Source organism: Neomonachus schauinslandi, chromosome 1 (genome assembly GCF_002201575.2).
Source record: "Neomonachus schauinslandi chromosome 1, ASM220157v2, whole genome shotgun sequence".
Taxonomy (NCBI): domain Eukaryota; kingdom Metazoa; phylum Chordata; class Mammalia; order Carnivora; family Phocidae; genus Neomonachus; species Neomonachus schauinslandi.
This window is the reverse complement of record NC_058403.1, coordinates 46,216,823-46,239,494: the sequence shown is the minus strand read 5'-3', so window position 1 is coordinate 46,239,494 and position 22,672 is coordinate 46,216,823. Positions and strand designations below refer to the sequence as shown.

Genomic DNA, 22,672 nt, shown 5'->3' with positions numbered 1-22,672 from the left:
ATATCATTTGAAAATATCTTCTCCCATTCAGTAGGTTGCCTTTTTGCTTTGTTGATGGTTTCTTTCCCTGTGCAAAAGCTTTTTTTTTTATTATGTTATGTTAATTACCATACATTACATCATTAGTTTTTGATGTAGTGTTCCATGATTCATTGTTTGTGTATAACACCCAGTGCTCCATGCAGAACGTGCCCTCTTGAATACCCTTTTTATTTTGATGTAGTCCCAACAGTTTATTTTTGCTTTTGTTTCCCTTGCCTTAAAAGACATATCTAGAAAAATGTTGCTATAGCTGATGTCAAATAAATTGCTGCCTGTGTTCTCTTCGGGGGGTTTTATGGTTTCTGGTCTCACCCATGGGTCTTCAACCCATTTTGAGGTTTTGTGTGAGTTAGTCTGTGTGTGTGTGTGTGTGTGTGCTGTTAGGAAGTGGTTTGGTTTCATTCTTTTACATATAATTCTCCAGCTTTCTCACCATCATTTGTTGAAAAGACTGTCTTTTCCCCATTGTATATTTTTGCCTTCTTTGTCATAGATTAATTGACCCTATAAGCATGGATTTATTTCTGTGCTCATTAAGACAAGTGCACATCTAATCCCCTTCACCTATTTCACCATTCCCCACCCCCAAATTCCCCTCCAGTAACTCTTGTTTGTTCTCTGTCATTAAGAGTCTGCTTTTTGGTTTTCCCCCTTTCCCCCCCTTTGTTTTGTTTCTTAAGTTCCACATATGAGTGAAATCATACGGTATTTATCTTTCTCTGACTGGCTTATATTGCTTAGCCTTATACTCTCTACATCCATCCATGTTGTTGCAAATGGCAAGATTTCATTGTTTTTTATGTAGATGCTAAGAATTTTAAAAAATTCAATGTAGGCCTTGCCTTCAGGGAGTTCACAGTCTCGTAGGGAAGACAAACACATAACTCAGGCACAGGGTGATCATTTTATAATAGAGATATAAGTAGGCCACAGAAACCAGAAAGGACTTGGTGTTGACATTTGTTCACATTAATACTACACAGCCAACAAAGAACTGATTAATAAGAATTTTAAAAATATGCAAATACCTTGATGCATAATATGATGAAAAACAGACCATGTGATCCAACAGGCCTACTATACGGAGGGCTGGGGCAGGACAGCAGTTAGGTTGCCTCAGAATCAAACATTATGCAAGGATTCCTTTTCTTTATGTCATTCCTCTGATAAGGTTGTTCTGGAGAGAGGAGGAAGTGTCAGAAAAGGGATATGGGGAAATTATTCTCATATCTACAGAGGCACTAATTATTCTCTCTGGGAAAAAAAAAAACAATGACAATAAAAAGATTACCTTTGTGTTGAAATGCATCAAAAAGTATCAATTAACAAGAGTAATGATAAAAAAACAAACAGATCAGAAACCCATTGCTAAATTAGTCAAAACTTAGACATTTCTAAAACAGTGAATGAAGGGTTCATTGAAGGGTTTGCAGTAAACACACTATAAATATATTTTCTTTTGTAGTTGGACAAAGTCATGGAAAAACATAAAGAATCTCATAGACGAATCCTGGAACAGCTTTTAATGGCAGAAAAATCTCATAGGCAAACCATACTGGAGTTGGAGGAAGAAAAGAGAAAATATAAAGAATACATGGAGAAGAGTGATGAATTCATAAGCTTACTAGAACAGGAATGTGAAAGGTAAGGTTACTCTGGACAAGACAATGATCCATTCTGCAAATTTTTTCTTTTTTTTTTAAAGATTTTTTTAAATTTATTTGACAGAGAAAGACACAGTGAGAGAGGGAACACAAGCAGGGGGAGTGGGAGAGGAAGAAGCAGGCTTCCCGTGGAGCAGGGAGCCCAATGCGGGGCTCGATCCCAGGACCCTGGGATCATGACCTGAGCCGAAGGCAGACGCTTAATGACTGAGCCACCCAGGTGCCCCCCATTCTGCAAACTCTTACTAACCTTTCACTATGGGCTCAACATTGTACCAGGGGTACAAGGATGAATATGACATAGCTTCTGCTCCTAAAGATCTCATGGTCCAGAGGGAGGAAGAGGATATGTTTAAAGATAATTTGAATATAATGCATGAATAACCAGGTATGATAAAAACTATGGCAACATAAATGCTGGGCACCTAATTCTGCAAGGGAGTGCGCTGTGAAAGCTGCACAGAGGAGGTAACAGGGGTCTAGTCCCTATGCAAACAAGATGGAAACTATATACAAGGCAGGGGCAGAAATAAGTGTCACAGTATAGGGGTAAGTAAATAGTATGGGTAGTGAGAGAACTCAACATGACTACAGTATAGGGTGTAATTGCAGGATGAGGAAAGGAAAGGCTAGCCGCAAGCAGATGGATTTGTTATACTGTTGGCAAGTAGGGGCAAATGACAAATTGTGAGGAGAGGAATGAGTTGATCAGGTATGCTTTCTTGAAGAACCATTAGGGCAACATGGGGTAAAGACAGAAGCTTTTGACTGGGGGAGGGTATATGTTCCAATGGCTATGAGGGTAGAGAGAAGAGGGTGTGAACAAGAAAATATTTATGATGTACGCTTAATACTAATGAGTGACTAATGAGACTGGAGAGCAGAGGAAGAAATACAGGGGATTTTGAGAAGCACTCCTGGCTATTCACCAAGGTACAAAATATAGAAATGGTACACAGCTTTTTGTTGGTGAAGGAGATAGTTCAAAAGTGGGGGCAGGTCCTGTTTTAGACATATTGAGTATGAGGTACCTGGTGTATTCTGATGTCTAGTGGGGAGAATGATGTATCTAATTAAACAACATACAGTTGGAAATACAGGTCTGGTAAACATTGGGCTGGTGGTATGGATTTGCAGCTAGTAATAGCTGAAGCCATGAGTTCTGGTATGGTGAGGAGAGAGAATTCTGAGAAGGGAACTCTAGAAAAAATCAATGGCTGGCTGTTTTCTGGAGGAAAAGGGGTCAAGAAAGGAAGATGAGAAAGAATGGTAGAGTGTTAGAAGAACCAGAAGAGAAAGAAAGCAAAGACACCAAATAAGGAAAGACTTTCAAGTAATAACAGAAAAGAAGAAAATGTCCTAGGATTTAGCAACAAGGAAGACACTGGGAAACTTAATGAACCCTTTCAATAAAATAGTGAAGGCAGTAGCCAAATCACAATGCTTTGAAGAATAAATAAGAAAGGAGAATGTGAACTATTATTTTGAGAAGTTTGGCTGCAAAAAATGAGGTTGGTAAACATTTTATAACCATATGAAGGACAGAGATTATTTTGCTCCATTTTGCCCCTCTGTTCTGAATCACCTTAGAAAGTATGAACTTCCATTTGAAATGGAAAGGACAATTAAGGTTCTATATTGATAATACAAAGATAGGAAATAACCAATCTTTGCAATGTCAAATTTTATTGAATTGTCATTTCACTCTTGTTATTCCATGCGTACTTCTTTTATGAGTTACAGAGCTAATGGTGCTGCCATTAGCTGTGATTTCTAACAATCACAGAAAAATGCAGAAAAAAAAAATTACTTGTGACCTCCATTTTCTAAAATATTAGTAGTTTTAGTGCTTTTTCTAACTACTTATAATTCGTATGTTAGCTAGGTAACTGAGGTTATACAATAGCTAGGTTAATGGCAAACTTTCATTTCTTTTCAGTTTACTTCATGGTAGACACTTGGTCAGATTCCCAGAGAATCCATGGCCCTCACATCCAGTTACTTTTTTCCACATTCATCAGGAGGTTTGTTTTCTGCTCACTACATGGTGGGGGGGAAGGGGGTCTTGTTACCTTGAGCCTCATGAACTTGAAATATCTTGAGGGGAAGATTAAAGGAGTAGAGAAGTCTGGCACCAAGGGAAGATTTGACTCAGACATTACAATGTAAGATTTGTTATTCAATGAGACAATGTTATATTAAATATTATTTCGAACCCCTGTGGTTTGGCACTCGTGGCCTCATTTGGCCTCCACACTTATTTGGCACTAACTTGCTGAACACAGACACTTCCTTTCATCTTTCATTATTACGAACATTTATTGACCATGGTTAGAGTGCTGCCTGCCATAGAACAAAGAGGTACTGGTTGTCCCTGCCCAGGGGGCTTACCACATTACCAAAGAAGGCAAGATGATACAGATTTAGGGTAGGAATGTGGAGGGCTGTCTAAGGTACAGTTTTAATATTCACAGTTGTACCTCAACTATCTTCTTCTGAAGGCTTAGGAGGACTATCCAGAAGTGTAATGCTGGGAGGCAGATGATGAAGATTATTTAAACCAAGAGAGAGCAAAGAGTAAAACACTGAGATATGGGAACAAAAATTCAGTGGGAATAAAGGCCTCGTGCTAGTGGGAAAGGAAAACAGTGAGATGAAAGTAAAATTGCACCCCATGGAATCAATATATTAAGAATGGCATTTCTGTAAGTATCGAAGGGGTTTAAGAGGAAGAATTTAAAAGATCATGTTTTTTTAGCCTTTGGACACAAAGTTTCTTTGTCTTAAAGAATAATGAAAGTGAACATACCATTACCAAAAACAGGAAAAAGTGGCTGGAGTGACTCTCATTCCTGTGTAGCAGCCATTCCAGAAGATATGAGAATATTCACCTATTTCTGTTTGCCAAGGAACAGCTTCCAAATGTAACTCTTTCGATATGAGAATGTTAAACCTATTCTCAACTCACATGATACACAGACAATTCTTGCCCTACACTGCCCGTACAACATCACAACTCCCATTACCTTGGCACTCTTGCTGCATTGGTCCTTCCTGCTCCCCTGCCTTCAAGAGGGAGACTGTGGTCATCAGGACTTCCACCTGCGTTAGGGCCATTTGCATCAAAATATTACATGAAACCCACCTAACAAAACAGAAAGTGGGGAAAACTCTAATAATTTCAGGTAAATATATGCAGAGGAGGTGCTTACATGAGAATGAAATACCATTCGTTTCATTCTCTGACAAGTGACAAAACATGTGCACCATCACGGAGTCCTTCTAACTTTAGTGAGAGTACTTCCTCTTGAGCACACAGCCACTCTTCATAAAAGCAAGATGAACTTGTCTTAAGGGGTCAAAGAATAATGTTTACTTCCTTCCTCAAACAAAGTGATGGAAGCCACTCCCAAATCAGTGATCCTAAGTGTAGAGAAACAAAGAAAGATATCATAACCCCCATAAAAAGGGATAACTATAAAGAACTATCTGACTGAAACTCTGAAAAAACACTGTGAATGTTTTGTGGTTGTTAAGTGTTGGATAATATCTACTTGGAAATAAAATAAAAATTAAGAAATACATGATTGAGATAAGTTAAAGAAACCTTAGAGGGTGTAATAATGGGTTTCAAATTTAGGCTCAATTTCTGTGTTTTCTTTGGAGAATCTGTTTTATGTGGAAAACCCTGAAGGAGACTGATGTCACAGATTGAGTTTAGGCCAAAATGTTTGCCAAGTGATGTCGTTGTTGTAATCAGTAAACAATTGGTTTTCCCATTGAGGGAGGATGGGGGCAGGGATCAGCTCAGGAAACGGTTCCCAAGCACGTTAATGCAAAGTTTCCTAAGCACGTTAATGCAAAGTTTCCTTTGCTGTAATCTGTGCAGTTTGGTCTGTCCATAAGGTAATATTGTCCACATTTCATGACCACTTTCTGTGCACTGACCAGCTCCAATGTGTGTATATGTGTGTCACCGATGACCTGAATTATGTACTTGGCTGAATTACAAGTGGAGTCTATGTGAAATGTTTTATACAAAAGCAATGCCAGTAATTTTTGACCTTTCTGGATGGCTTCACAGGAAAGCCAAAACAAAAATCACTTTTAGTCAGTACAATTTTGCAAAATTTTCCCATAAGTGAAATGCCAAATTTGTCTGTACTTTCAAAAAAGCTTGCATAATTTCTTTTTCCTTTTTCAGTTTCAGTGGGGGAAAAGGCTGTGAAGAAAAAAAGTTTCCTTTTTTTTTTGAAACCATGCATTCTTTTTTAGAATATAAAAACAAACCATGTATATTAACCATACATGTTACTGCATTTCGGGCCTTGAAGTAACCACTAGAGTGGGAAACAAATATTATGGCAACTCTGTATAAAAATGTGGCTTCAACCATGAATTTTTTTTTTAAGCCTTAAATTACTTTTCATAATATCTTGGCCAAATAGGTTAGCATTGATACTCTGACTTTATAAAGCAGGAGTTCAAATGCTGGCTTCTCAAAAGCCACATGGTGAAGAAGGAGTCACAGGTAGAATTAATTTCTTGTTCCTGTCCTGCCCAAGTTTACTAGATAGAACAGTGGCTCAGGGGGGCAGAAGGGTCTTTTGAGGAAAGTTACCAGGGACCCAGCTTCAAGAATTGCTGCCTTGACCACACCTTGGGCTAAGTCTTTTGTTGTTCAGGTTTTAGTAAAGAACAAAGCACTTCTATCTCTCCTTTGGCTGAGGGAACTTTATAAAGAAAGATTTCTATCATCAACCCTTCTCTATTATGACAGGCCTATTTTGCAGTTTGGCAAGGTGACTGAAAAACTGAGCCATATTGACCTTCCTATTAACTGAGGGTATTTGAGTACTTTTTTTTAAGTTTATTTATTTAAGTAATTTCTACACCCAACTTGGGGCTCGAATTCACGACCTCAGGATCAAGAGTCACATGCTCCTCCAACTGAGTCAGCCAGGCATCCCTATATGTGAGTACTTTTAAAGGCTTTTGTTAAAAACATCAAGTCTTCTTTTTTGAGGCTTTGGATACCTCTCTCATATATATGTAAATGAATGAGTATATTAATTTATCTAATTTTTTAGTTAATTAGTTAGCTAGTTTGTGCTACATGCCATTCATTCATTTAATCACTCAAAAAAAAAAAAAAAAAACAAACCCAAAAAACAAAAAAAACCCCCAGCAACAACAATTAATTAAATGACTGCTACATGCCAGGTCCTGTGGAAGACACTAGGTGAAGGGGTAGATGTGGTCTCCACCTATATAAAACCCTGACTAATTTGTGCATATGTAAAACAGAGATGCCACTGCAGACTTTAAGACTTGATACTGATGCTTCTAAGGTACTATGAGATCATGATGGATAGGGAAAGAAAGGCACCATTATGGTAAAATGACATAATAACATGAAATGCTCATGAAAATAGAACATCCAGGAGAAATCAACAAACACATTAAACTAGAGTACTTTACTGAGAATTCAATATCTTGTAACCATTGCCATTAGAATTTTTAGCTTCTTTGGTCTTAAATCTCAGCTTTTAAGACTATCCCATAAAGTATGACACAATGGGTATAATGTTTTAGAAAATAAATAAACTAAGTCTACTTTTAAAAAATCGTATTTAGAAAGCCAGCAGTTTTAAGTTTCATGCACACTAAACTATTGTTGTAGAATACATTGTACTCAAATGCAATCATTTCCTTTCAGTTTTCTGGCAAGGAGTTATATGTATTACATATTCTCGAGACTATGTCTTGCAAGTAGTGAAATAGATGCCAGATCTCCATTTGACCTTTGTCACTGGTATCCAATTTGTTATCAGAACAAAATGGAGACCCACCACAAACATTTACTTCAGTATCATAACTCCATAGAGTACCACAAGTGTTTATACACCCCAGACATAACCTAGGATCTGGGCAGGGATGCAGAGAAGTTAATTACCTCATAAAGGTACTGAACACAATTTAGGACTGTACACCATAACTTAGCTTTCAACAGATGTCACAAAATTGTTCCTTGTAACTGCACAATTCAGTGCTTTTCATATAGCACCATTTAATTATAGAGGTCAAAATTCAGATACAGTAACAACACCGTGTTTTAATTGCTTTTCTCCCCTAGAAAGCTGAGCCAAATTTTACAAATAATTTTGGGTATGTATTTGGATGAAGAATGATTAGTGAATTTATTACTCACAAAAGAATATTATACACATTACAAAGCAGTCAAAGAAGAAAACTAACAAACACAGTGAGGGATGAAGCAGGAGCTTGGAGATAGGGGACTCTGGACTACAGACTGGATCTGTAGCTAGTGTGTAACTTGGGGCAAATTCCATTTCTCCAATGGAATTTCTCCAATCTTGTGTATAAAACAAATGGGATAGACCATATTATGTGTATTTCTCTCTCAGATCTCAATATCTGTGGTAATGTGACTGCTGTAAATAAGTACCTTTTACTTTAAGCCTATGATTCTAACTCATACTATCAAAAGAGGCCCGTGAGAATGACAGTACCTCTACCAACTTCAAATCCAAGTCTGTATTTCCATTCTTAAAGGATATCTAGATTTAGGTACACCGTACTACTTCCCAAATGTCACATATTCAAAACTGAACCTAGTATCATCTTTGCAAATCCAGGCCAGTTTATGACATTTCTATTCCTGTTAATGCCACTACAAAGAATTGATCAATCAAATAACTACAAAAAAATTACAGAAGTCTCTGAATCCCGAATTTCAACTAGAAAAGACCTGACAATCTAGACCAACCTTCTGATTTTTGAATTGAGAAAAGTGAGGCCCATCAAGTCCTAGATAAGAAATCACACAATCTTGCTGCTAAATAGTAGTAGAGCCAGACCAGAAGCTAGCTCTCCTGATAACATATTTGGCGCTAGTCTCCCTAGAATCATTACTATATGCTTGAGTTTCGTGCCTGGTGTTGTGGGGGTTCCAGAAGAATTTTAAGACATAATAATAATAATAATAATACGGTTGAAAAGACAAGATACTCACAAATAATAGGTAGATGATTCAAAGAAGATTCAAGCATTCATTCTATGGTACTGACACTACTGTTGCAATATTATGGAAAGTCAGGCAAAAAAGATATTAAGGACTGTAATTATTCAACAGCCAGCTTAGCCCTAGGAGAATGGAGGACATATAGCAAGCACTGGATAAACACATCCAACCAGCTCACAGCTATTAGTTTAACAGCCCTACAGAACAGGAAGCCAAAGACTGAATGTGGAAAGGCAACCTCAAACTTCTGTTCCACCTGACTATAAGATACAAAGAGAAAGAAGAGTCATTACATCATGTCAAGATGGAAATTTCTGCCTGCATTTGCAACTTGCAGGTAAATTTTCCTGGCAAGTGTATTATTCCCTCATGAGAAGATAAAGCCAAACAGCTCGGGCCAGCTATGAGGATGGAGATGCCTGGCATAAATGATGAGTAAATAAGGAGTAAACATCCCTGCACAAAAAAGCATTTTTTTGGAAGGGTGTAGGCTATTGGAGTTAAAAAGTATAGACTCCGGAGTTAGAATAACAAAAGTCTAAGCCATGGTCCCATCCTCTCACTAGCTATTTGACCTGGAACAAAGTATTTAACCTATTTAATCTCAGTTTCACTAACTATTAAAAAAATGATATGGATCTCATAGGTTCTTGTACTAAATTATAAAATGCATAGAAAGTGCTAAGTATGGTGTCTAACACACAGGAAGCACTCAGTAAGCACTAGCATCTTTCTTCAAATTCGCCTTTCTTTAAGGTAGTTTATTTATAAACTTGGTGCCATACTGGGCATTTTCTGGATTTCCAGGAAGGCATTTAATTAGACCCTATACTGACTGGGTGGCAAGGACGTGATGATGAATAGGAGCTTTCAACTGGGCATACCCTTCAGTATAGGAGAGACAGACATAAAAACAGTGCAATGTTGTGTTACAGGTACAATGACAACAGAGAACACAGAGGCTGCACCAAGGAGGGCTCATTCTCTAGGGCTGCTTATACCTTCTTCCATTCAGAGTACAGGTGTTACTAAACGGCCTAATGATCTAACATTGTTAACACTGAGCAGAGCAATACCATGCTCAAAGAAAATTTTTTTTCTTTTAAAACTATGGAGACCTATTTCCCCCTTTTGGAAATCATTTTACTTAGTAAAAACAGAAAGGTTAATGCAATGATACTACGAAGAGCACAGGCTAGCATATATGCGAAATTAAGACTCATGCAATATGGCAGTTTTTAAGTGCATCACAAAATTCCACTGCTCCTCTGGCCTGCCAATGTCACAAGATCCCCATACAATCACATCCTCTGGCCTAAAACGAAATATTCCCACTATCAGGTAAGGGGCCTACATTTGATTTGTTTTGTTCACAGTTGCTCCTGCAGGATCAAGAGTACTGAGAATATAATAAATATTTGTTGAATAAGTGACTGAAATGTAAGAAAAGTTGTTAAACTTTAATCTATTTTTTTATATTAATAACTTATCATAAATTAGCTTCTGGATTAATTCTCTTCACTTAGTCCAGCTTTGGAAAATAGTATATATACATATATATAAAAAAGTCAATTTTGATAGGTGAAGAAGAATGAGCTTGAGAGCTTTGGGATTGTCCCAAAGAGAGCAGATATAAAAGAAGGCAGGTCCTTTGTCAGGGCACTGGAGGAAAGAAAGATCCCAAGAGGGGATTTTAAAGTTGAAAAATAGTAAAAACATTAACCACAAAAAAGCTAAAAACAACTCTTCAATTCATACTTCTCAGTTTTTGTACCCTATTTCTATTCATTAACAAAAACATCATGCACATCCTCCTAAAATCACTGACTACTCCTCTACACCATAATTTTTAAGAGTATGACTTCTGCTGTATCATACAGATGTAATTTATTTAACAAATTCCCTATTGTGGGCATTTAGATACCTTCCACTTTTTCACCTTTATAAGGAACACTATGACTAACAGCCTCATACTTCAATTACTTTTTATACCTTCTTAAATGTTGCCTTAGAATAATAAATCCTTAGATGTGGGTCAAAAGTTATGAACCTTTTAAGGATTTTGAAAACTGTAGCTAATTTGTCCTCTATAAATAAAGAGACTGTTTACATTATTACTAGCAATGAAGGAGTGTACCCATTTCTTACTTTATAACTTTGCCTGGGACTAATCTTGAATCTGACCTCATTTTAAACATGATTTGATGTTTAAAAGTATGTAAAGTGGATGTTAGTAACATGAATCAGACTTTCCCACTGACTTGGGCTTTGATTTTAGAGATGTGTTACTTCTGAAGAAAAAAATTCTAACATATCAAAAACACAAACCTAACATTTTCTTGAGAGAGTATTTTGCTGTTGTCAATATAATTTCAGTATATTTCCTCTTCCCTATCAAATTCAGGTTTGGATGGCCTAGCATCACTAGTCTTCCAAAGACTGTTTCTGTTTGCTTCTTCTCTAAAAGGTCTGAACTCTCCTCTCTCCATACAATCCCATGCCAAGCTTTAGAGTCCAAATCTAGGATCCTGGCTCACCTTTCCCACCACATGACAGATTCAACAATAGTTTACAACACTTATGGTAGTGGCCTTCCATGGTCCTGACAAGTTTGATTTGTTTAACACTGTGGAATCCAAAATTCACTTTGTCAAATTCCGCCTCTAAAAATCCAGTTGATTTGAAGTGTGTGAGAATTTCATTCCAATTTCTCTTATTTAACTCAATTACTACTTGCAAATTCTTGCTTCCTCACATTTCCTATTTATCATGCACATATACTTATGTCCACAGCATTTTCCCATTTATTTCAACGAATTTCCCAGTAACAGCTTGAAATATTTGAGATGCCTGGAGAACAGGTAATTTATATTTCTTCAGAAGATGTTTCAGAAGCAGTGCCTGGGTAGCTCAGTTGGTTAAGTGTCCGACTCTTGATCTGGGCTCAGGTCATGATCTCAGGGTTGTGGGATTGAGCCCCACATCTGACCCCTCATCAGGCTTCGTACTCAGTGCAGAGTCTGCTTGGAGTTCTCTCTCTCCCTCTCCCTCTACCCTCCCCCTGCTCGTGTGCTCTCTCTTTCAATATATAAAATCTTAAAAAAAAAAAAAAGGAAAAAAGATGTTTCAGAAGAAACACGTTAGCAGAATTTATGAGGATGAGTATGTGTTTTCTTAAAAATAAGTAATTTCTAACTTGCAGTTTTGTCACTTTATATCATGCATTTAAAAAAATGCAGAGAGAGAGAGAGAGAATCTTAAGCAGTCTCCACACCCAGCCTGGAGCCTGAAGCAGAGCTTAATCTCACAACCCTGAGATCATGACCTGAGTTGAAATCAAGCTCAGATACTTAACCAACTGAGTCACCCAGGCACCCCTATATCATGCATTTTTGTTGTTGTTGTTGAGTAAATATGACATTCAAGGCTTGTCATGCCATAACAAACATTGGAATATATATAGTAAAGGAACAATATAGAAAAAAGAGAATTACATGTGGCTGCCACAACACTGTTTAGAGAATATATCCTTCAAAGATATCAGAGATCTCAAAATCGAATACTTACCAGTACTGTCAATAGTGAGGACCCAATATAAATGACAATTAAAAAGGAAAAAAAGCACATTTCCCTGTGGAGCACATCTGTCATTTGCTTTATGTCAAATTACTTCTTTTCTAAACAGATTTGCTGACTAATCAAAACTCCAGCTAATAATCTATTCGAGAACATGCCAGTTGTTCTATGGCCATACTTTCAAACATGATAGTTTAAACCGTTAGACAGCATTTTGATTAAATGAATGGTCTTTTTATGTGTTTATTTGTGGAGACCCAAATGGAGAACTCCTACGGCTTCTTCATGCAGAAGAATTCAGTGGCTTATTCTCACCATTCCTTTGAGGGCTAAGATTTTTATCAATAAACAAAGTAAGAGGCACAGAATAACAAAAATGTTGGAAGGAAAAAAAAATCACTCCTTAATTTTCATCTGTGTTGAATTCTAAGTGAGTCACGCCTCAATAATAACAAAGCAGAGCAAATCAGATAGAACTTCATCACAAAAAACTTCTGGACGGCAGGAACTGAATTCTAAGCTGGAAGAGTTTAATCTTGAAACATGCTTCCCTGTCTCCTCTAAATAGGCCTGTCTTTTTTCAGACCGATTTTATTTTGTTTGTTAGGGAAACATGAGGGGCAGTCACATAGTTCCCACTTTCAGTTCCAGAAAGAAATCTCAGGAATCTGAGGAGATCCGTGGTTTCAGAACAAACTTTTCTTGCACCATGGCTGAGCATTCATACCCACCAAACTGTACAAAGGACACCCTAAAAGTTCGTTAGTTTCTTTGTATTTCAGATATATATAACAAAGATGGGGATGTGGGGGCAGTATAAACATACAAACATAGATGATTCAGATGAATCCATCTTCTAAAATGTTTCAGAAACAATGTTCAAATTCTGCTTTTATTAAATTGAAGATAGCCCATTCAAACTTCCTCACAGATGCTACATTCATTAATAATCACTTTCATTTAAAATATATCCAAAACATAAAAGGGTAAGAGGAGGCATGGTCCTCAACCTCAAAAAGCCTTCAGGGGCCAGCAGGATAGGGTAAATGAGAGGAACAGGCTGGATGTACACAATAGAGAATGGTGGAGACCTTGAAAACCTGCAAAGCTCAAGTCTATCTAGTCAGCTTTCTGAATAATCACTTCAATATCACCAGTAAATAAGAAACAGGCCCTAGAACATGGTTGATCCAGAAATGGAGAAGCCAGACTTGAGAAGTCCAGCTTTGGAGAATAGGATATATGTGATGAGGAAAGAGGACAAATATTCTTTGGACCCTATAAAAGCAGATGTATACTGAATCAGAACGATAAGCACTGGACACAATACAGACGAGATGAAGAAGCCTGTTTATCATGGCTTCTTGTCTGTCTCCCCACTTACACACTTGTGTGTAAGCTCCGGGAGAGCAGAGACATCTTGTTTTGTTTATCCCTGTAGCTTTAGCGCCTCACAGAGATTGCCCAATTGGTATTTACAGAATAAATAAATGTATTACTCTCAACAAACATACTCACTAACATGAACGCTGTAATTGGTAGCAGCAGCTATAGGGACTTCAAAGGAGCTGTTGTTTTTAGTGGAGACCTCTCCCAAAGATCCCCTGCTCTTTGGTGGCAAGAAGAGAAATGTGTTATTCTTCTTCATGCTTCTAAATGTTTTTATATTGACCCAGAGATAGGAACTTCCTTCCACCTTTTCTATACTGCTGAATGAATATAGAAACATTAAGTTTCTTCAAAATCAAATACATATATGTAAATATATTAAAAAAAAAACCCAAACAATAAAATGAAAACAGAGGGGTACAACCAGCAAAATCAATATTGTGATAATTCTGTGTAAAAAACAGCCTGGTTCCATTAACAAATGATGTAAATAATGTGCAAGGGGGAAAACACCAAAGGAAATTTATAAGTTAAAAGAAATTTAGACATTTCCATAAACTGTAATGGACGATCTTATTTGAATCTTTATTTGAAGACACTATAGAAGGGGGGTGGAGAGAATCAGGAAAATCTGAACCCTGGAATATATCAGAATATGAAATAATTATTTCTAATGTTAGATGTGTTAATGGTGTTGTGATGTATATTTTAAAAAATCATTATCGTTCAGGGATATAGTCTGAAAATATTTTAAAATGAAATGATAGAATGTTTGGGATTTGCTTCAAAATAATTTAGAGTTGGGGAGCATAGTGTAGGGGAGGAAAAATAATTTCCTCTCTACCCTTCTGAGTTCTTGGCTGAAACCCCCCTGTAATAAAAGACAGGTTAACAAGAGAAAAAACAAACTGAAGTTTATTAACATGTATACCTCAAGTGTATACATGGGAAATAACCAGGGAAAATGAGTAACTCTACAAGATGACTTAAGCCGGAACCTTAAATGCCATATTCAGCTAAAAGCAAAAGACAGGTGGGTTGGGGGGAGGGGCAGCTTGTTAAGGGAAGTTACCAGAAAAAGCAAGGGTAAGGTCTATTATGCAGATTTAAGTTGGTGCCTTCTCCACTGGTAAGACTGTCTTGTGATTTAGTCATCCTTCTCTTCCTGGTACTGAGAGGGAGATACTCTTACAAATAGAGAGTTCCTCCATAAGTGTAAATTTCTCTTACAAAAGGTTAACTCTACTCTTGTTTTCAGAACTTCTGCATCTGCTGTTTCTCAAAATAATCAATTCAAAATAATCCTTATGCCAAAGAGGCATACTTTGGAATGGCATATTCTGCTACCCTTCAGTAGGGTGGTACAGAAGAAACAAGACTGGCCAGGAGTTGATAGTTATTGAAGTTATATGAGGAACACATGGGGGGGGTTCATTGTGCTATTAGCTCTAATTTTATATGTGTTTGAAATAATGAAAAAAACAAGTGAGCAAATAACGTATGAAAATAGAAAATTTAAATGAACAGGAGAGTATAAAATGAAAATTAAAACCTTCCTTTCATTTCACTTCCTACTCCCCAAAGTAATCCATAGTTAACAGTTTCCTGTGCATTTTCCTAAAAAATTATTGTAAGCCTGTATCAGCAATTCATGAAGGAGATCATACTATATTCTTCCTACCTTTTTTTTTTTAAGTGGCTGCATATTATTTCATTCTATAGATGCAGTTCATTTAGCCAGGCCCCATATATGGACTTTAGATTATATTCCCTTTTTTGGGGCTATTAAACATTGTTCAATGAATTGACTCTCAATGACTTCAGATGTCTCTTAATTCCAATTTTCTTTCAGAAATAAGTGAGTCATTGGTAACTTTGTGTTTTTGCTTTTTGAATAATAAGGAACTAAAACCCATAAGAAAAGAAGCCTTTATGCAGGACCCTGAAGACATCACAGAAGACTGGAGTGGCGGTGGGAGGAGGGGGCAGCACTGATACACTTCTAGAGTCAGGTTTACAGATCCCACCCAAGTACTTGTTAGCACCTCCCCCAGAGGCCTTCGGATCTCCTAGCAGAGGAAGGCTGTAAAAGCAACAGAAGCAGGGATCTGATCCAAGAGTAGCAGCTCCTGCAGTTTAAATAAAATTTATACTTATCTGCAGGAGTTGCCTGATGAAGTGAACAAAATGAGCCCTGAAGAATCAAAGCAGCAAAAGATGACATACACTTTCTTTATGCTTTCCCAAATACAAGGGATGATGCTTATTTGGACAGGGTACTGCCACTGAGGTGAAGGACATGATCCATGAACTCCAAACTGTCTCTAGATATTTTCTGGAGAATCAGAAATAAAGCAAAATAAAAGGTAAAACTATATGAACCTGCCAGTCATTGTCCATCTATGGCCACTTTCTTCTTTCAGAGAAAATCATATACATAAATTTTTTCTTTTCTGAACTACTCCAAATTTTACAGTAAGACTATAGACCTTAACAGATAATAGTTTTAATATGCTAACACAGTTGACAGATGAAATAGTTTGTCTTCAAAATATCAAATTAAGATAGAAGACATAAACATATAAAGTAGCACATAAAATCATCAAAAAGGGGTGCCTGGCTGGCTTAGTCAGTACAGTGTGCGACTCTTGATCTTGGGGTTGTAAGTTCGAATCCCATGTTGGGTGTAGGGATTACTTAAAAATAAAATCTTTTGGGGCGCCTGGGTGGCTCAGTTGGTTGAGCGACTGCTTTCGGCTCAGGTCATGATCCTGGAGTCCCTGGATCGAGTCCCACATCGGGCTCCCTGCTCGGCAGGGAGCCTGCGTCTCCCTCTGACCCTCCCCCCTCTCATGTGCTCTCTCTCTCTCTCTCATTCTCTCTGTCTCAAATAAATAAATAAAATCTTTAAAAAAAATAATAAAATAAAATCTTTTAAAAAATCATCATAAAAACTTAGATCTAGGCATGGATAAAAAAGCTAACATACCATCCTACAAAATAAAACAAGTGTTTTGCCTTTTAGGAAAGATGAACAATCTCCAAACATCTTTTGCTTTGGAAATTAAACTAATACAATGATAATACTAATGATAATAATTAGATCCTAAGAAATCCACTAAGAAATCTATTAGAACTAATAAATGAGCTTAGCACAGTTGCAGTATACAAGATTGATATAAAAAAATCATTTGTATTTCTGTACAGTAGCAACAAGCAAACTAAAAGTTAAATTAAGAAACAATTCCATTTCCAATAGCAGCAAAAAGAAAAAAAAAAACACTCGGGAAGACTTGAACTCTTAAACTACAAAACCATGTTGATAGAAATTAAAGAAGACCGAATAAATGGCAAGACATCCCATATTTATGGATCAAAACACTTCATACTGTAAAGATGGTAATACTCCCCAGATTGATCTAGAGATTCAACATAATCCCTATCAGTCAAGTTATATCCTTTCAGTTTTGTTCAGTCATAAAAAGGATAAACCTGTTAATGATAATGGATATTTCTCATGAGATACAGGTTAGCTGTTTTAATTCTTAAAACTTTATAAAGGAACATCCTTTAATGCCAAATCATGCTCAGGAACCAAAGGATAGGGACTTGGAAATAGGCTACTGGGGATATCCCAAAGGGAAATGATCAAAGGCAAATGATTATTTTTTGTGAAAAAAAAAAAAAGGAGAAAGAGTATTTTGTTCTATATGAGAAAAAGGGAAAAAGGAGGTATCTGTCATCCATCCATTCATTCATTGACATTCATTTAACCTAACATTATGCATGAAACTAAGAACTGGGGACAAAAATAAAGAGTAAGATATAGATCCTGTCTTTGAGGCCCCAGTAGAAACATAAGTAGTATGAGGTAGTTAAATGTGGGCTGCAACTGAAGCGTATACAGAGTACTCAGGGATCCCATCTGAGGCATGGATTAGCTCTTCATGGAGGGAATGGGAAGGCATCCCATCAAGGAGCAATTAACTTGATGTCTTGAGTAGACTCTCATCAGGCAGAGAAGAGGGGAAAGGATATTTCAGGCAGAAAATTGCACCCACAAGTACAAAGGAATGAAAAAGACAAGTTTTTGGAATTAAGTCTCTGTTGAGGATGAGTAGGTGAGGGCTAGGTTGTGCAGACCATGTGCCATTACCCCAAGTTCCCTCTTTATCCTGAAACCAAGAGAAATGTGTTGTGCAGAAAAATCTCAACCCACCATGGGGAATTTGTCAGAGCACCCACAGCATACACAAAGCATTATGTTAGGTGTGTCCAGAGTCAAATTTGGAAAGAGCATAACAATAACACTATTAACAGCAACCAGAAAACTACAATTATAAGCAAAACACCAAGGGGGATAAGGCCTTCAGAAATGGATTCCATGTTTTCTATTGCTGTACAATTTCCTGATAAAGACTTACTTCATAGCAAAATGGGATTGGAGAAGTATGTGTCCATTTGGCTAAAGTAAATGGAAAAACTCATTCCACCCTAAACCCCAGAAAAAAAGTTATGGGTGTGCAATATGCTACCTAATCTCTTTTGCCTGGCCTAAAATTGGTTAATTACAGCAACATATGAACAAATGGCAATGAGATATAACTACCTGGAAAAGAGAAAGGAATAGGAGCATCTATTTATTTTATTTATTTATTTATTTATTTATTTATTTATTTATTTAATTCATTTATTTGACAGAGAGACACAGCAAGAGAGGGAACACAAGCAGGGGGAGAGGGAGTGGGAGAAGCAGACTTCCTGCCAAACAGGGAGCCCAACGCGGGGCTCGATCCCAGGATCCTGGGATCATGACCTGAGCCAGAGGCAGACGCTTAACGACTGAGCCACCCAGGCGCCCCGCATCTACTTATTTTGACTGTACCTTGAACTCTGCCAAGAAGACATTTCCAATCTCCATCCCTTCATCCTTGAAAAGAGCTACTCAGCAAACCTTACATAGAGAATATAGCCATCTTAGAGAATACCACTCTTTGGCCATCTTGGGAATTGCCCCCAAATTTGTTGAACAAATTTGATAAAAAAAAAATAATAACTTGAGTTCTGTACAATTGTTTTAATCTTCAAAATGGGCAGAAATATTCTTGCTATCTACCTTCCATGCACAAGGGGTAACTGAAAAGAATGTGAATAACTATTTGGGCAAAGAATTTGTGATCTAACGATTAAAAGTGAAATACAAACCCAGTAAAATGTTCATTTACATATGGGGATAATATCTAGAATTCCAGAGCATTGTTTTTATTAATTGAAGGGCAAACTACTAATATTTCCCAGATTACCTTTAAAAATGATTTCCTTTAAGAGTGGGAAGGGGTGCCATATGTGACAACATGGAGGGACCTTGAGGGTATTATGCTAAGTGAAATAAATCAGAGAGAGAAAGACAAATACCACAAGAGTTCACTTACATGTGTAATCTAAAACACAAAACAAACAAACCAAACCAAACCAAACCCAGTCATAGATACAGAGAACAGATTGGTGGTTGGGGGACAAAATGGGTGAAGGGGATTAAGAAGTATAAACTTCCAGTTATAAAATAAGTAAGTCACAGAGATGTAATATACAGCATGAAGGAATACAGCCAATAATATTGTATTAACTTTGTACAGTGATGGGTGGTAACTAGACTTATTAAAGTTATCATTTTACAATGTACACAAAGGTTAAAGCACTATATTGTACACCTGAAACTAATATGACATTGTATGTTCATTATACTTCAATTAAAAAAAAGCAAATAGACAAATTAGGGTAGAAGACCAAAGTTCAAAGTAAAAGAACTAACAGTGGCACAGGGTATTGGATACAGTAGTACGCCTATGCCACCTCACCCAGCAACTAACAACTGTGAAGACACCCGTTTGTTTCTTTTGAAAGCTCTTAGTGATAGGAAGATTTACTGGAGAAATGAAACACTTCACCTCTAAAAGCTCACGGAACTCTGTTTTTGTTGCATTAGTCTCGCCAGGAGAATTGTGAATGTGTTTGCATTCTATCAGTCGACAGTGTGAGTCAGCCTGTCCCAAACCAGTTCTCTAACCAGAAAACTGAGAAGTTTGATGACACATTTAGGTAAACATGCTCACTGGATGAAGTTATTTAAAATTTTATAGCTTTTTAATCCTCTCTAAGCCTCTGAAATCCATACAGGTTTTTAGAGAAGATTTAAATTCATATGAGTCAAAGAGGAGAAATTATATGTAAACCAACTCTATTAAGAATTCCATGAATTCTGAATAACTAAGAATATCTAATACTTGAAAGAGCAATGAGGATAATCTGACCCCAAAATGAGGCCCTTAACTGTTAACTAATCAACCTTATTTCTAATTGAAATTTCAGCTCTAAATACTCTTGTTGCCCCAACAACTGAAATTTCTCATCCATTCCGGTCAGATGACGACAGCTATTTGTTGACAATGATAAATGAACTCTGACTGTGAATGGTTCACTAAAGTGTAAGACTTGTAGACCACGACTCTCATCACCTACTCTCCAGGCTATTTGAGAATTCAATAGACAGTTGAATGCAAACGTAATAAAAAAATAAGTCACAGTTACTTAAATTAACTAGAACTGATAGCAGCTATAAGAGTTAACTAAAACTTACAGAATTATGGACTTTTAATCCATGCAGATGAAAGGTATACAAACACACGGACCCAAAGATTATTTATTCCTTTTTTGACACCCTATTCTTAGCAATAGTATTACTTCTTTATGCAAAGAAGACTCTTCAGATGAATCCACCCATTCTCTTGCCCTGGTGGGTTTTTGCTTTACTTAAAAGAAATCTTGCCCCTGCCATGAAAGAGTATTTCTGCTCCAAAGTTTAACTTTTCATTATTTACTGTTACCTTTGGGAGTAAATTCATAACAAATAACTAAGGTACAAGGGAGTGGCTCTAAAACCTTTGGATACCATGACTCTCCCCACTCCCGGTTCCTCCCTCCTGCCCCAAGCATCACTCGTCCTTGAATATATGAAACACAACACACATCAAAACTCAGTTTATTTTGTAGGTAGCACAGCCAAACCCTAGCTCAGATTAGCTCTGTTCCATTTTCAGATGTTGAAGCAGATAGAGAATTTTATAAGGAGACCAGAACTTAAAAGGTGGCTCTCTGCATTTGCTTTATCCACAGACTCAATTCTAGCCCCTAAATTATGACATGTTAACTATCTAATTGTTTGAGAAATGCTGCAATAGAACATTCAGTTCTTAAATTTTCCAGGTAAGCATCTTTTGGTAATATTCACACCACACACACACACGCGCGCGCGCACATGTGCATGGGTATACATGTAGAAACACAGAAGAATAGTCCCTCAATAATTAAAAAAAGCATAGAATGGCTACTTGGTGAATTATTAAGGAAGAGGAACTGGGGTCAGAGTAAGCCCATAAAGAACTTCAAACACCTAAAACTGAGAACTCATTAAGAGAAAGACCACACACCCACACAACACATGCATCCTTTCTTTGTAGAGACAGTAGATTCTATTTTGTATGCTCTATATAAAAACAATACAAAGAAAGATCCCTTTTTTTGTTAAATATTTATTTATTTATTTGAGGGGGGGGAGGGGCAGAGGGAGAGGGAGAGAATCTCAAGCAGACTCCCCGCTGAGTGTGGAGCCAGATGCAGGGCTCGAATCCATGACCCATGAGATCATGACCCCAGCCAAAACCAAGAGTCGGACACCCAACCGAGTCACCCAGGTGCCCCAAGAAAGATCCCTTATGAAGAACTTGATAATTAGTGATAATAATATGAGTAATGATAGTTACATTTTACTGAATGTTTACTGTCAAACACTGTGCTAAGCATATTAGATGGATTATCTCATTTAATCCTCATAACATTGTTTGAAAGTAGGTACTGTTATTGTCCACATAATATTCAGATAATCAAACTGAACTTTAAAGACACTACATAACTTTCTCAAAGTTACACTGCTGGTAAGTATAGAAAATAATTAGGATTCAGGTCTTTCTGACTCTTGAATCTGAGCTCTTAGCCCTTCTCCTCCACTGGTTCCCAAAATTAAGTAAGTTATCATTAGAGTTGCCAGGGGAACTATTTAAAAGTACAGATTTCTGGGCCCAACCTCAAACGTACTGAATCAGAATCTCCCAACTGCTGTATTTGAAGGTAGGAACATAATGGCATCTTAAATATGGTTCAAATGTTTTTTAAAGATGCCAAGAGAATCTGAGTGAAGCCAGTTGTCACATAGTTGTCTAAGTCAAATCATTTGCTTCAAATAGAAAATAGCATCTCTTTTTCCACGTGAGCTTTTTCTCATTGTATAGCAGTCAGAAAGGGCTGGTGTGATAAAAGGTCAAATGAGGTCATGGTCATACTGTGTCAGTAAATTAGTACCAAGATACCCAGGTACATAAGCTGTGTTATAGAAGATGAAAGTGATACAGCACAGCCAATCTGCTGATTAAGAACTGCTGAGTCAGAACCTCACTGCAGAGAAGGCACAGAACCAATGTAGAGAGAACTTCTCAGGCTACACTCACTGCATGACCAGATCAACATTTCTTAATATTAAATATATAGTTTTAGCTTCTGAAAAATTCACTTATCTAGTTTATTTATTCATTTATTTCAAAATACTTACCAAGTGCCTACCACATGCAAAGCAGTAGACTAAAGAAATGTTCCCTGTCCTCAGGAGCAGAAAAACATTCAGGTGGGGGGATGTGAATATTAATTAGGGGATCAGGAATGGCTTGAAGGAAAAGGTAGCATCTGAGCTACCTTTATTATTTAAAGAATTTTTAAATATTATTTTAATAAACTTAAATGAGTTCTGTTCTATGGAATCATTCAGAGTATTGTCTTCATCTACATGATCAGAGCTGAAATTCTATTATGTCTATGTTACAGTACATGGTGGGGGTGCACAGGGTGG

General features: G+C 37.1%; 2 protein-coding genes across 2 annotated transcripts in view; one reads left to right on the top strand and one right to left on the bottom strand.

Annotated features, from left to right (window-relative positions):
* CMSS1 (cms1 ribosomal small subunit homolog) overlaps nucleotides 1-22,672 on the bottom strand; it is a 373,731-nt gene that overhangs the window by 261,216 nt on the left and 89,843 nt on the right. The gene's annotated exons all lie outside the window — the stretch shown is intronic.
* Nucleotides 1-22,672, top strand: part of FILIP1L (filamin A interacting protein 1 like) — a 108,900-nt gene that overhangs the window by 3,703 nt on the left and 82,525 nt on the right. Inside the window, exon 3 of the mRNA XM_044919590.1 lies at nucleotides 1,508-1,686. Within this exon, the coding sequence (XP_044775525.1) occupies nucleotides 1,508-1,686 (179 nt within the window). The remainder of the gene's footprint in view (nucleotides 1-1,507; nucleotides 1,687-22,672) is intronic.